General features: G+C 47.4%; 1 protein-coding gene across 1 annotated transcript in view; it reads right to left on the reverse strand.

The window, feature by feature from the left end:
* NLK (nemo like kinase) overlaps positions 1 to 15,988 on the reverse strand; it is a 190,003-nt gene extending 174,015 nt beyond the window's left edge. Inside the window, exon 1 of the mRNA XM_044283849.1 lies at positions 13,758 to 15,988. Within this exon, the coding sequence (XP_044139784.1) occupies positions 13,758 to 14,242 (485 nt within the window). The 5' untranslated portion in view covers positions 14,243 to 15,988. The remainder of the gene's footprint in view (positions 1 to 13,757) is intronic.
* Positions 15,989 to 16,865: the final 877 nt, after the last annotated feature.

Here is a 16,865-nt window from a genome sequence, read left to right on the forward strand (position 1 = left end):
CGTGTGTCCTCACGTAACCTCTGCCACCAACACCTCGTAACCGCCAAGTCAGAACGCTCTGGACGGCAGGCAATTTGCTGAAACGAACATCCTGCTTCTCTCAGTCCAATGATGCGCCCCCTCTTACAGTCTGTCAACTGAACAAAATGTCATGAAAAAAATTAAAATAAATCACAGGTGGCCAAGAAAAAGAAGCCCTACTTGCACAGTTTTTTTATGAGGAAAAAAAAATTTAATTATAAAAATACCACAAGTAGCAAGACACATCACCACAAAACTTCCTGTACGACACCTCGTCTCCTAATATGTAATAAGCAGCAAAGGGCCAAAAATAAAAAGAAAACCCCTTAACCAGTGGGACTCGAAATCCGTAAGTCAGGTTCTGGCTGCGTTTATTGTCCGGGGTGCATTCAGTCTGCCGTACAGAAGTACAAAAACTTGCTTTATTCAATTTACATAGGAAGGGCAAAGTATCAAGAGCAGCTTTTAGTGAGTCGACCCCCATCACACACAAAATACGGTAATCCTCCAGGATTAGCAAATGTTACAACAGCAACTCGAGAAAGAAGTCGTACAGAACAATAATCCACTTTACCCTCACGGCTAAAAATAGGGGGAGTGAAACAGGACTAGGAAAGGCAAACGGCCAGACTGTACACTGATGCCATACCATCAATGTGAGACTGGGGGGGGGGGGGGGCAGAGCGCTGGCATCTAGACTGAACACCACAAAAAACGAGCAGCACTTCTTGTGGTCAGGCTGATCCCAAAATGTAAAATCTCACTGAATTGCCCCAGAATTTCCCTTATTAACACCTAATTCACAAATGAATGAAATTAATTTCTTACAAGAAAATAAGTTGGTATTATCCACAGCGACCAATCACATCGCTTTTTCATTTCCAACTCTGCCCTGAAAAAGGAAAGCTGAAATCTGATTGGCTGTTGTGAGCAATACTGACACTTCCTGAGGGCCAATGAGATTAAAGCAGCCCTCCGGGTCTGACATAACAGGGGGGATGCATAGTAAAAGAGGATCATGTCATGTCACCTCTACTGCTGTGTCGGTTTTACTAAATAATTGTATTTCCAATGCAATAAAGATTCGGGAGACTCTCTTCATATAACTATGTTGTGCCGTTCCTCTGTTATTACTACTAGAAATTAGGGGTGCACCGAAATGAAAATTCTGGTCCGAAACCGAAAATTCAGGATACCCCTTGACCGAAACCGCCTTTTTGCCCAAATACTTTTAAAAGACCCCCCCACCCCATAACAGTGCCATCCACAGACCCCCCCACCTCATAACAGTGCCATCCACAGACCCCCACCCACCCCATAACAGTGCCATCCACAGACCCCCACCCACCCCATAACAGTGCCATCCACAGACCCCCCCCACCTCATAACAGTGCCATCCACAGACCCCCCCACCCACCCCATAACAGTGCCATCCACAGACACCCCACCCCATAACAGTGCCATCCACAGACCCCCCCCCCACCCCATAACAGTGCCATCCACAGACCCCCCCCCCCCACCCACCCCATAACAGTGCCATCCACAGACACCCCCCACCCCCCCCATTGTACAATTAATAGAAAATAGCGGGGAGGGACTGGGAGGAGGAGCTGGGGGCCGGTGCGTTCACTGTGCTCCGGCCCCCAGCTCCAGTAGTTATAAAATGTTGTACAATTAATAAGGATTCTATTCATGAGGCCCCCTCTGCAGTATAACATTCAATACAGCCACATCATACTCACAGGGCTGTCATCTTAAGGCTGGCCGGCTGGGCAGACGAGCGGCAGCGTCACAACTGACGTCATGTGCCCGGCCTACTTTCTGAATGAAGGAGGCGGCGCAGGCATGTGACGTCAGTCGTGACGCTGCCGCTCGTCTGCCCGGCCGGCCAGCATTAAGATGACAGCCCTGTGAGTAGGATGTGGCTGTATTGAATGTTCTACTGCAGAGGGGGCCTCATGAATAGAATGCTTATTAATTGCACACATTTTATAACTACTGGAGCTGGGGGCCGGAGAACAGTGAACGCACCGGCCCCCAGCTCCTCCTCCCAGTCCCTCCCCGCTATTTCCGGCCGATATGTACAAATAATCGGCAGAAACAGATTAGGTGCATATTCGGCCGCCGAAATTTCGGTGCACCCCTACTAGAAATGTATTCATGAACCTGCAACTGGACGTTACCAGCTGGGGTATGTCCCTGCACAGTCTCACACTGACAGCACTAATAGGACACAAGCCCCCAACTAGTAACGCCCAGCTGCAGATTCATTAACAGAGGAACAGAAGATTCTCCAGAACAGTTATTGCATGGGGAATGTAAGTGGTTACTAAAACAGACATGTCAGGAGAGGCGACAGCTCCTCTTTAAAGGACTCAATGATCTCTTTTTTTGTTAATTCTGCCAGGAAGCTGCCGATTCACCTAAAATGCCCCCAGCTCCTCAAACCACCCTTTGCATTCTGCAGTAGTCTCAGACATTCCCCCTGGCTCTCAGATGGACCAACATTGACAACCAGGATGAAGGGGGAAGGAATAGGAGTGTCTCAGACTACATTTTTTACTTTTTTTTGTCAAAAATGTTGAAGTCATGTAAAAATAGTCCCCAGATACCACCATTTCAGATGATAAAAACCAAATCTCACTCCAAAATCCACTACACATGGGGACAGCAGACCGCTCCTATCCCCACCCGGAGGTTTTTCTTTTCTATAAGGCTATGGCCACACAGTTTTTTGGAGGCGGTTTTGAGGCAGATCTGGCTGCAGGATTTTCTTTTTTGCCAAAGTCAGGAGTGGACTAGAAATGAAGCACTTATCCTCCTTCTTGGTGGATCCACTTCTGCAAGCAGATCTTCCTCAAACCCTCCTCCCAAAAACTCTGTGCAGCCATAGCCTTCGGTACATGACCGTAGCAGGTCTGTGCCTGTATTGCGGCCCGCAATCTGGAAGGTGCTGTGCGGGACGGAGTCATGGATCGGAAGCCCACAGAAGAACTACGGATTTCTTACGTGGGTTTTCTGTCCGTGCCACTGCACCGCAAAAAAGTACTGCAAGCACTACTTTTTTGCGGTGCGGATCATTGGATGCCAATCGCAGGCCCCATTCAGGTGAATGGGTCCACAGGCGGCGGGCACACAGTCCGTGCATTGCGGAATTTGCGGTGTCCGCAACACAGGCACAGCTAGCACATGGTAGTGTGCATGAGGCCTTAAGGTGAATAGATGTTCCTATCACCTTGATTTGGTCTAAGGGGCCTATTCCAACAAACGATTTTTGGGCTATATAAGGAACAAGAATTCATAACTGTCCCGTGTAATCGTGCCGCCATTTGACTGGTATTCCATTTCCCAGCGTAATCACAACTGCGGTAGCAAGTCGGGGAAGGATTTGTGCATCTGATCGCCATTAGGTTGTCATCGGATCGAATTCAGTTCTAAACTAAAATCTAATGTCTATATATTCCCCTGTGGACGGCGTACCAAAAAGCCTTCTGGCAATAAAATCCCCACTAAAATCTGAGGGAGCACGCTCCTCCTTACAGCAGGAGGACTTGGAAATAAATGATAATCCGAGTTCAATTCATAATTAGAACAAGAGAACAGAATAAACTGGTTACAATTATTTCCCCTCATCAAATACGGATGAATGGCGTGTTTATTGCCATGTGGTCTGAACACTGATGGGAGGGTGTCCTCCGCTCCTTTTATAGAACACAGTGCCTATTTAGACTGATAACTTCAAAGCCTCTTATACTCCGACCTTGCAGATAACCCTCCTCTGATTAAAGCGCTGCACTCCGCATGCCGACCGCCTACCCATGTGACTACTCCTATCTAGACCTGAGAGGGTGCACAAAACAGGGCTTTTAAAAGGATTCCCCCAGGCTTCCCTTTCCTCAAATGACTCTGCTGCCATTAAGGGAAGAGGCAAAGAAAGATCAAGAAACTGGATACCAGTGAACAACGGGGGAAATTGCCATGAAGTGACCCCAGTCCAAAACTACAGAGCAGCACGCTGCCGTTACGCGACCTGTGCATGAGAGGAATAAGGCTACTTTTACACTGGCGTTTTGGCTCTCCGTTTGTGAGATACGTTCAGGGCTCTCACAAGCGGTCCAAAACGGATCAGTTTTGCCCTAATGCATTCTCTATGAAAAAGGATCCGCTCAGAATGCATCAGTTTGCCTCCGTTCAGTCTCCATTCCGCTCTGGAGGCGAACACCAAAACGCTGCTTGACAAAGTGGAGCCAAAAGTATCTGTTCTGACACACAATGTAAGTCAATGGGGTTCATGACGGATCCATCTTGGCTATAGAAGACATAATACGACCAAATCCGTTCATGGCGGATGCATTATTGTAACGGAAGCATTTTTGCAGATCCATGACGGATTCGCAAAAAATGCTAGTGTGAAACTAGCCTAAGCCGCCATTCATTACACTTGGCTCTTGTCAACCATCTCGCTATCCAATGTGTATGGTGGTCTTCTGACTTCCCCAAAAGCTAATGTTGGAGAAGATGAGGAACAGGCATGTTGGATTTCAACTGCCCGATCCTTATGTTCTCAGAAGAGTCGCTGCCAGGTGTCTGGCTACAGCCTTCTCCCCTTTCCCCACATCGGCTGAGAGTAGATTGGTATTGGGAGGGTTGGACGAGAATGTTATCTTATGTGTATGGCCGACTTAAAATCTGTAGTGTCAGATTCCCTCAGTGCAAGGGCCCATTCTCAAGACAGTATAGTCGCCATGCCCGTGTTGACACGGACAGCAAACATCGGTGCGCAAAACACAGGCACCGGCCGCGTGAACTCCACACTGCGGCGCAGACCCGTTGAGAGGACCACTACCTATAGGGAGCATTTAGTTGACTCTGTATGGCTGGTCACACACACAAATGTCGAGGGAGAGAAGGGTCAGGCATACTGAGTTTTAATATGCCCTATCCTTTTGTTCTCAAGGACGTCAGACGCAAATCTGGCAGTGGCTTTTTGCCCTCTCCCTGTCCAGGACACATGCATGCTCGGAAGGGTTGGGTGAACGGGCCCTGAACGGAACGCCATCTGCTGTGTATGGCAGGCCTAGCTCCAAAAATGCTTAAAAAGGTGGGGACACGCTTTTAATGTATTACAAAAGGTCATACAATGTGCACCCACTAGAACAAAAAAGGCAAAGTGGAGCCCCCGCTCTCACGAAATGTAAGGCGGAAGACAACAAGATAGCGTCACTCAGCTTTCTTGAAGTCCTGATGAGAAACCTGTGACTGGATGACTTCCTGGGAAAGCAAAGGATTTGTAGCGGTCTCCATTAGCGCCACCCGGCACTGGACTGCGCTCCTCACAAGAAGCAATGGGATCTCAGTAAATAGATAATGAAATCTCTCGGATTTTGAGATTCACCCTCGTAACCAGATAAGATATTTTTTTTCTTTATTTAGAGATAAATAGTCTATGAAGCAAAGTCACAGAAACGTGAAATATTTTCCACAGGGGAAGGAACACACCGGATCTATTAAACGCTTAGAATAATGGTCTGAAATATTGCACAGAGGAAGTTTTCCACTGTCTACACAATATCCCCCTCCCCCATCCTTCCTCCTGTCAATAATCAGACAACAGACGGTACTAAGCCAATTCACAAAACGCGCCAGAATGAGCAGAGCTCCGAATACAAGCAAAACAAGCAAAAGGCTACGCACACCGAGCCATCAATGAGAGGGACGCCGCTGGAAGCCGCCTTCTACAGGCTTGTGGATCAGGACCGATGAGCTGGGTCCATTTTATCTGTAGCCTTATATCTCATGACCTTGTCTTTCTCCCTCCATGTATTGTGCCCATTTTCGGGCGATGCCCACCTTCCCAGCATATCATCTAACATACAAAATAAAGTAACTTTACAAACAGCACTCTGTTATCCTGCTCCCTGGGGTGGGCACTGCTGCCTCCTCCCTCTTTTGCCTTCTCCAGCTTTCCAATGGGTCTTCCTGAGCCTCCTTAAAAGGAACCTGTCACCTGGATTTTGAGTATAGAGCTGAGGACATGGGTTGCTAGATGGCTACTAGCACATCCACAATACCCAGTCCCCATAGCTCTGTGTGCTTTTATTGTGGAAAAATAATAATAAACACAACGATTTGATACATATGGAAATTAACCTGAGATGAGTCAGAGCTTGAATATGACTCTTCTCTGGTCACACAAGTAAGATAGGACTCTTATGTTAATTTGCATAAAAGGCAGGAAGTACAAAAATGCATAATACTTATTGAATTCATCTGCAAATAATATTAAAAGTGTAATTTATATGTTTAGGGTAACACAATGAACATTTAGAAACGCTCAGTGAGGGTAGCATAGTAGAGGTGACAGGTCCCTTTAAGGCTCAGGCTGTGGCCTGCGATAGCCAGCTAGACCCCTCCATGTAGCGCACGCATGCGCCCTCTGGCTCTTATAGGGCTAGCATGTGCACACCCTAATTCACACCAGCTTATGGCTGGCCGACTCTGGGTACTTAAAGCACCTTCCCATAAAATAGGTCGTCTAGCTTGCTAGTTCCTGCAAAGGTGTGCCGATTTGTTTGTGTGTCTGCCCGTGTACCGACTTCTGCCCATTTTATGGATCTTGAACCTCCGTTTGCCTCACTTGACCTGTGCCTGCTCTAACCCTGGACTGTTTACTGGATTGCTCATACTCTGCCTGCATTGACCTCGTGACAAAATCCATTGAATAGTTATTTTTTCTTGCCATTCTTTACTTGAAGTGTTCACCATCACGTTTAGCTCAGCTGCATCTGTATATACACATTAATACACGGACAACCGGGCTGAGCACAGTGCTGACAGTGTAGGGGTGCAGCCTCTTCAGTAGAATAGTAACACCAAGTTGTCTTAGGGTCCATTCACACATCAGCAAAATGGGAGCGGACCCATTCATTTTCAATTTGGCCACAAAAGATGCGGACAGCACACAGTGTGCTGTCTGCATCCGCACCACCATTCCTCGGCCCCGCAAAAAATTGGAACATGTCCTATTTTTGTTCGCAGACACTGACAAGAGAAGGCATTTCTATTATAGTGCCTGCCACGTGCGGGCCGCAAAATGCGGAACGCACATGGCCGGTGTCCGTTGTTTGCAGATCGTAGAACAGTTGTGGACGTGTGAATGGACCCCAATTCATACATTTCCAGGAGGAATAACAGAGGAATAGGACAATACATTTATAAAAGATGTAATATAAGAATTTACTAAAAAAACTGAATCATGTGAGGGCAGAGGTCTACTTTAAGCCATTCAACATGACGCATGAACAGCCCAGGACTTAAAGAAGGCTTTACCTATCATCCATAGGGAGCGTGCTCCATTACAATGTCAAGATGATCCTGAAAACTCCACAGCCCGACAAGGCGAGGCAACAATGTATTGTTATTAATAGACCATTAGTCCAGCAGCCTCCATCATACAGGTAATGATGCTATTCATGCTACATGTGAGCACAAGCCCCACTTTATAGTCTTAAAGGGAACCTGGCACAGCTTTTTAAAGGGCATCTGTCAGCAGATTTGTAGCTATGACACTGGCTGACCTGTTACATGTGCACTTGGCAGCTTAAAGGGGTTGTCCCACTTCATAAAATAGGTTTTATCTAATCTATTTACCCCCACACAACATATCTTCCTATCCATGTTATTATCCAAAAGCTACCTTTCATTCAAAAAATCATGTAAAGCGATTCCTTTGTTGTTTTCTGTATCCCATGGATACGGCCTCTTTCGTCCGGCCGCATCGCTGTGCCGCGCCTGCGCACAACAGCTGAACAAGTACTCGGGCCGCCTCTCCATTCTTACAAGTACGCGCACGCCCGCGCATGCGCAAATACAGCAGGCGGGTGCCGGAATCAAATAGCCGGCACCCGACCTCTATGACAGGGAGCGGGACCTTAGGGGTTAACTGCCGCTGATCGCAGCCCCCTATCATAGAGGTCGGGTGCCGGCTATTTCACTCCGGCACCCACCTCCTGCATTTGTATTAACATTGGTGGCGCAGTGCGCCCCCCCCCAGTATAATATACATTGAGTGCGGCCACCCCCCCCCCAGTATAATAAACATTGAGTGAGGCCCCCCCCCCCCCCAGTATAATAAACATTGAGTGAGGCCCCCCCCCCCAGTATAATATACATTGAGTGCAGCCCCCTCCCAGTATAATATACATTGAGTGCAGCCCCCTCCCAGTATAATATACATTGAGTGCAGCCCCCTCCCAGTATAATAAACATTGGTGGCGCAGTGGGAAGTGCCAATGAGGGTTAAAAAAATAAATAAAAAATTAACTCACCTCCACCAATTGATCGCACAGCTGCCGGTCTCCTGTTCTATCTTCAGGACCTGTGGTGACGTCACTGAGCTAATCACATGGTCCATTACCATGGTGATGGATCATATGATGTACCATGTGATGACCAAAGTGATGTCACCAAAGGTCCTTTCACAGGAGGAGGTGAGTTAATTTTTTATTTATTTTTTTAACCCTCATTGGCACTTCCCACTGCGCCACCAATGTTTATTATACTGGGAGGGAGCCGCACTCAATGTATATTATACTGGGGGGGGGGGGGGTGGCCGCACTCAATGTATATTATACTGGGGGGGGGGTGGCCGCACTGAATGTATATTATACTGGGGGGGGGGGAGGGGCGCACTCAATGTATATTATACTGGGGGGGTGGCCGCACTGAATGTATATTATACTGGGGGGGGGAGGGGCGCACTCAATGTATATTATACTGGGGGGGTGGCCGCACTGAATGTATATTATACTGGGGGGGGCGCACTAAATGTTTATTATACTGGGGGGGGGGGGGCGGGACCTCACATACGGCTCCATGTGGATGACTCATACACATGAACGAGCACGCAGGGTGAGTCATGAGGAGGCGTGGCCTTCACTCAACTGCCTGAGAACCAGGAAGTTATTAGGACATCTACTGCTGGTAAGATTAAAAAAGCAAAGTGGGACAACCCCTTTAAGGCATCTGTATTAGTAATACAGTTGCAAGAAAAAGTATGTGAACCCTTTGGAATGATATGGATTTCTGCACAAATTGGTCATAAAATGTGATCTGATCTTCATCTAAGGCACAACAATAGACAATCACAATTTGTTTAAACTAATAACACACAAAGAATTAAATGTTACCATGTTTTTATTGAACACACCATGTAAACACATTCACAGTGCAGGTGGAAAAGTATGTGAACCCCTTGGATTTAATAACTGGTTGAACCTCCTTTGGCAGCGATAACTTCAACCAAACGTTTCCTGTAGTTGCAGATCAGACGTGCACAACGGTCAGGAGTAATTCTTGACCATTCCTCTTTACAGAACTGTTTCAGTTCAGCAATATTCTTGGGATGTCTGGTGTGAATCGCTTTCTTGAGGTCATGCCACAGCATCTCAATCAGGTTGAGGTCAGGACTCTGACTGGGCCACTCCATAAGGCGTATTTTATTCTGTTTAAGCCATTCTGTTGTTGATTTACTTCTATGCTTTGGGTCGTTGTCCTGTTGCAACACCCATCTTCTGTTGAGCTTCAGCTGGTGGACAGATGGCCTTAAGTTCTCCTGCAAAATGTCTTGATAAACTTGGGAATTCATTTTTCCTTCAACGATAGCAATCCATCTAGGTACTGACGCAGCAAAGCAGCCCCAAACCATGATGCCCCCACCACCATACTTCACAGTTGGGATGAGGTTTTGATGTTGGTGTACTGTGCCTCTTTCTCCACACATAGTGTTCATAGTGTTGTGTGTTTCTTCCAAACAACTCAACTTTGGTTTAATCTGTCCACAGAATATTTTGCCAGTACTGCTGTGGAACATCCAGGTGCTCTTGTGCAAACTGTAAACGTGCAGCAATGTTTTTTTTTTTTGTTTGGACAGCAGTGACTTCTTCTGTGGTATCCTCCCATGAAATCCATTCTTGTTTAGTGTTTTACGTATCGTAGATTCGATAACAGGGAATTTAGCATATTCCAGAGACTTTTGTAAGTCTTTAGCTGACACTAGGATTCTTCTTCACCACACTTAGCAGTCTGCGCTGTGCTCTTGCTCTTTACAGGACAGCCACTCCTAGGGAGAGTAGCAGCAGTGCTGAACTTTCTCCATTTATAAACAATTTGTCTTACCGTGGACTGATTAACAGCAAGGCTTTTGGAGATACTTTTATAACCCTTTCCAGCTTTATGCAAGTCAACAAGTCTTAATTGTAGGTCTTCTGAGAGCTATTTTGTGTGAGGCATCATTTATATCAGGCAATGCTTCTTGTGAAAAGCAAACCCAGAACTAGTGTGTGTTTTTTTTAGGGCAGGGAAGCTGTAGCCAACATCTCCAATCTCATCTCATTGATTGGACTCCAGTTGTCTGACACCTGACTCCAATTAGCTCTTGGAGGTCATTAGTCTAGGGGTTCACATACTTTTTCAATCTGCACTGTGAATGTTTACATGGTGTGTTCAATAAAAACATGGTAACATTTAATTCTGTGTGTTAGTAGTTTAAGCAGACTGTGATTGTCTATTGTTGTGACTTAGATGAAGATCAGATCACATTTTATGACCAATTTGTGCAGAAATCCATATCATTCCAAAGGGTTCACATACTTTTTCTTGCAACTGTAAGTCCATATGTGCCCGCATTGCTGAGAAAAGTGTTTTAATAAATGCAAATGAGCCTCTAGGAGCAACGGGGGTGTTACCATTACTCCTAGAAGGTCTGATTTATCTTCAACTGACACGTCCCCTATACTTTGATTCAGCCAAAGCCAGATATGGATCCCGGAGGTAGAAGTACAAGTCCGTTCTTTATATTTTTGATAGAACCAGAAGTGGATTCGAAAGTTGGCTAAAACAATGCGACCTTTCCCTCATTGTGGAAACCAAAAATCAGGTGTGGATCATAAAAGGAGAGGACCTATAAAGGACAGATACGACTTCTCTGTTGTGAATCCACTCCCAGTTTTGGCTTCAAAAACCTGAACATGTGGCAGTACCCTCACACAGATCACTCCCCCCCCCTTCCTACATGTGGCAGTACCCTCACACAGATCACTCCCCCCCTTCCCACAGTCCTCTATGGGCAGTCTGTGATCTGACAGCCCGTCTTGTCTCTCCAGACTCCTTAGCAGAGAATGAGAGAATGTTAATTTAGGAGAGGGAAGAAAGGAGTGCTTTTCTCTGATAAGTTATATTACAAAGTTTCTATTGATTTATGCAAAGCCTGTTGACTCGACAGTGAATCTCCGCACAACAGCCGGCATGTACCCAGCCTAAAATAGCTGATAACACAAAGAATACCTTGCATGTAAAAGTACATACAGACTAGGTCCATTTAAAAGGGAACCTGTCACCAGGATTTTGTGAATAGAGCTGAGGACATGGGTTGCTAGATGGCCGCTAGCACATCCGCAATACCCAGTCACCATAGCTCTGCGTGCTTTTATTGTGTAAAAAAACTATTTGATACATATGCAATGGTACCTGAGATGAGTCCTGTCCTGGAGAGGAGTCCAACGTGAAGGAGCCCAGCATCCTCAGAATCTCCCCCTTGCTCCCTGACGTCAGAAAGCTAGAGCGTCATAATCTCGCAATTCGCAAGCTAGCGCATCCGCAGTTCCTTCCCTGACGCTGATGCCAGCACAGGGAAGGAACACTATGATGACGCTCGCGCATCGCGATATTACGGCACTCTAGCTTTCTGACATCGGGGAGCAAGGAGGAGATTCAGAGCTATGGGGACTGGGTATTGCGGATGTGATAGCGGCCATCTAGCAACCCATGTCAACCCAGCTCTATACCCAAAATCCCGGTGACAGGTTCCCTTTAAACATTTAAAACAAAACACCTATAAACTTGTGTGATTGAACTACAGAATATGGAAACCACAGCGGGGGGGGGGGGGGGGGGGGCTGGGAGGAGGGAGCTGATAATTATGTCTTGCCAAAATGATATCAACCTATAATAATAAAAAACAACCTGCTGTTTGAGTATAGACTTTTTTGAGGAACCTTCAAAATTTAATAACAGCAATTAGCCACAAAAAGCAGATGCCATCCAATTACAAAGGAACAGAACAAGAAAAGGCACCACGTGTCTGCAACCAAACAGCAGCAGCGACGCAAGTCTTAAAGGAGAAAGACCATCAATAGAGCGGAGGCAAGGAAAACCGGGACACAAGGGAGGATGAATAAGACACAGCGTTAGAGGGATTTCAGAGCCGAGGACATGAGACACGACGCTAATCCATCAGTGAGCTGCAACCCTCCAGTGGGCGATCCACACACTTCTTATGATACCTACAGCCTTATTAATCACCTTGTACAACCTGAAAGACTGCATAACATGCAGCATCTGCCAGGAACATAACCAAAGCTGATGTCTAGGATCAAAGTATAGTAGATGATCAACTCGGATCCAACCAATTATGGAAAAGCTTTACTGGATCATAAATGTGACGTTTTAGGCAAATGTAAAGTCACCCCTTAGGTCCACTGAACAAACTAGTCTTGAGGATCTACATTGGGACACTCTCAGCAGAAGATCTATGGCGAGTTCTTCATTGTAATCACACTTATGGACCACCTGTCCATCCATCAGTGTAGAACGTATTAGGGTTTCCTCACAAACACGTTTTATCACTCTTAGGCTAGTTTCACATTCGCATCATAGCATTCTGGCCGCCTTAATTCTCCATATCCAGCACTGCCAGATGTTACCGGAATACCCACAGACCCTATTAACCATAATGTGGACCCACGGAGAACCGGCCGCTACCCGGCAAATATGCTGGGATTCAGACAGGAAAAATAAATAAGTTGTACGCAGCAGTTTTTGTCTGGCCAGTCAATGCCGGAAGGCTCTGCGGCCAATGTGAAGGAAGTCTTTTGGTTTGCACTTTGCTCCAAGATGGTTGGCATAGGAGCAAATAATATTGGTCAGTGGTTTAAGGCGAGAATGAGAGGTTCTCTTAGAGATAAGGATATTTTCCCCCGAGAGGTTCCCTTATGGTAAGGTTAGGAATTACTGCCATACATCTTCCTATAAGACTAAGAAACACCAGTGGAATGAAAACTGTAAGGATACAGCCACAAAGTGCTTTTAGGAGGAGGTTACAATGCAGATCTGCCTGCAGGATTTTTTGCCAAAGTCAGAAGTGGATTTGAAAAGAATCTGAAATATAAAGGACTTCTACTTCTCTTTCCTGGTGGATCCACTTCTGGCTTTGGCTAAAAGATCTGTCTTAAAAACTACTCCCGAACCCTAAGTCAGCGGCCTACACTTTAGTCCCAGATCCAAGAAGTCTGCGTGGCACCGAGACCATTCTGGGCATGTGACAAACTCAACGTCTAGTGTTGATGCCTATTGCCTTCAGCAACCTCCATCGTGTTTCCATAATATCTCTAACAGTTATCAGCTAGAGCTTGAGGGGTGAAGAGGTTGGTCATGATGACCACCAACCAGGTTGTCTACGCCAAATACAGAGATACAACCACATTAAGAAAAGAAGCAAATATCCAAATACGTATGACTCATATCCACACTTTGCAAAAGCTCAGCACAAGCCCACTTGATAGTGGTCTGCTCAATACCTGAACATATTTCATGAGAAGTTCTTCAGACAATCAAGCAGAACACGTCAGCGTATGCCAATGGTGCCCCGCAGTGGGTGACGGCATGTTCTGGACACTTACCAAACTACACCGAATGCTCCGTAGCCAATGGGACGATCAGGTTCAATATCCAGTTGTTGAGCATGATGAGCGTGCTGATGATGATGATGATGAGCCTTCACTGCTGCTGCCTGCACCTGGGCAGGTGCCACCGCTGCTGCTGGTCCAGGGGCTTGTCCCGGAGCAGGAGATGGGAAGTATGGCTGGGCCTGGCCAGGGTTAAGCATGGCAGCAGCTGCAGCAGCCGCCGCCGCTGCTGCGGCAGCTGAGGATGAAGAGGAAGCAGAGGAAGAGGCAACATGTTGCTGCACGGGATGCACAGCAGCTGCTGACCCGGGGTGAAGATGATGCTGAGGATGAAGGTGATGGTGATGATGCAAGTGAGGAGGGGGCAAGTGGGCCAGGTGGTGGTGGTGATGGTGGTGGTGCCCCCCAGCCGCTGCTGACGTACCCCCATTGTACGCCGCCATCATTTTTGCATTGGCCGGGGTACTACAAAGAGACATTCACAGAAATGCCCTTGGATGGTTCCTGCTGACAGCTCCACCTGTCACTGGGCCATACAGATGTGATCACCAGGACTGTGACAACCCAGAAAGATATTTCATCCTACACCCAAGCTGCGCCCCCGTCGCCTCAACCGCCAGAAGAACCAAAGTCTCCGAGCAACTAACCCGCTACCAACTTGTCCCAGAATCAACGTCGCCCTCCCCCCACCCCCCCAAAGACTGCACCTCCTTAATAAATACTAAAACTCCATATTTTTCTTTTTTAACTGAGGTGCACTGACTTCTCCCTCCAGACCGCTGGTACCAGGTGCCACAGACTACACAAATTAGGAAGTAAACGGCAACCTGGCCCTTCCATCCCACATCCTCCTCTAGCCTGGCAGAGAGATCCCTACCAACCCAGGGACGAGCACAGGCCACCCCCCTGGCACACACATAGAGAGGGGGCTAGCCCAGTCCAGGGGCAGGACGCACACTGACAGCTGCTCAGGCGCCGACAACAAGCAGGGGGTGAGTCGGGGGCAAGGTGAGTGCGGAGGGAGGGGCCGGGGGCACAGGAGACGGCCGAGAGATAAATGGGAGGCTACACCGGCCACACCATCCCTCTGACAGTCACACACTGAGGTATCCCGGCTGCTCTCCTCCCCCAGGATGGCGCTTCTCACGGGAATAGCTCTGGCAAGTGACAGGCTCCACCACAGAAACGCAGGACGGCGGCGGCGACCACCGAGGTCGCGAAGAGAACAATCCACAGGGCTCTAATCCGCCACAGTTCGACCAGTCACAGCAAGCACAGACTGCTAGACGCGGGCAGCCCCAGCAGCCACCTGACGCCGCGTCTGACTGACGGCAACGGCAGCCAATCACAGCCGCCGACTCATTGACGGCCAACCAATACTTCGTGGGAAGCGGGCATCGCGGTGGAAGCAAAAGAAAGGTGGAGTTTGCAAGCCGGACCAATGGGAGAAGAGGGGAGGGACCTGCGAGAGGAGATTCCGCGTGATGGACGGGAAGGGTAGCCAATCGGATGTTGACTCCTACAGACGTCGACACGCCCTCAATGACCTGTATGGAAGAGGTAACGCGGTTAACCCCTTCCTGCCTCGAGGTGACAGCCGGGACGCAGCAGCTGTTATTAGGCTGGCTTTCTCCTGAAGTAGCGATAGACAATATGGCGAGATATTTAATAAACGGAGATATAATAGCAATGTACAGTCCGTCTGTGCAGTGAATGCGAGCTGCTGTTCGCTGTTGTCAGCCATTTGGTGGGAGGCAGACTGTGGTGTTGTACGGGATTACTGACAGGAAGTCTAATATCTGCCCCCGTGCTCCAGCCCCGAGGAGACCCTCTGCTAAGGTTTACCAGTCCTGTCTATAGAGGGACAACTTCGGGGGCTACAATAATATATCTGCTCTCACCCCAAACCAGCGAGACACCTGTCCACAGGTTCGGTGTGCTATTGTAGTGAATGGGGCTGGGCTGTAATACCACACACAACCTGTGGACAGGTGTGGTGCTGTTTTAGGAAGAAAGCAGCCATCTTTTTGTAGATCTGCAGGTACCCCTTTAAGGAGACCAGCTGTGTATGGAGTCTCTGTGACAATGCTCCATGAGAAAATACCATGTAATGAGGTAGCTCTCAGGGAAGGAGAACCTGCTCCCTAGCGCCACCTTTTGGAAGTGGCTCCCTTAGAGCTATTTACACCTTTTGGAGGTCTTTTTTTTTCTTTCTTTCTTATGATTGCATGTTTCTAATTATTTGCGAAAAATCGTGTTTTCAATTGACCTTTATTAAAAATATTGAGCCGTTCTGTCACAAAGGCCTAACTGTTCTTCTAGCTGTGTGACTGGTACTTTCACAGTCATCTAATAACCCTTATCTCTAAATTACTAAAATGTCATAAACACTTATTTAAGCCACATTTTTATCAGTAAGATAAGAATTGAGCTTTAATGAGTGTCAGAGAGAAGAGATAAGGAGCCTGTCAGCTCCCTGTCTGACGGAAAAGGCAGAAAATCCAGAGTCCTACTAGCAGGGATGGCCAACCTGTGGCTCTCCAGCTGTTGGAAAACTACAACTCCCAGCATGCCCAGGCTGCCTACAGCTATCAGCCTACAGCAGGGCATGGTGGGAATTTTAGTTTTACAACAGCTGGAGAGCCGCAGGTTGGCCACCCCTGTACTAGAGGATCTCATCTCTGTACAGAAAAAGGTTTTCATACTAGTGTACTAAATACTAGTGTTAGGACCCGTCTTACAGAGATCGCCTTGACGTCCGGCAGACGGGCTCAGATGATTTTGTACAAAATGCATTTGCCAAGCATCTCACTTTATAAATAAGCGTAGCATTAGCACTATAATATGGCAGCGTGCACCTGCACATTGGGAGGTGCTGACTAACCCCCTTTTCTTTGCAGATGAACATAAGGGGCCATGATACAGTGTGTGGGGGCACATAAGGGGTCGCCATATTAGAGGAGTGATGGGGCGGAGGTTAGCAGTGCTATTGGGGGTGAGTGGCGGCACAACAGGGGCTCCCAAACATAACTTTGCTTGGGGCCCCAGCAGTGCCTGATCCAGACTCAATTCTCATACATTCAGACGGGAGATGTAAAACTC

The sequence above is a fragment of the Bufo gargarizans genome, chromosome 3, assembly GCF_014858855.1.
Source record: "Bufo gargarizans isolate SCDJY-AF-19 chromosome 3, ASM1485885v1, whole genome shotgun sequence".
NCBI lineage: Eukaryota > Metazoa > Chordata > Amphibia > Anura > Bufonidae > Bufo > Bufo gargarizans.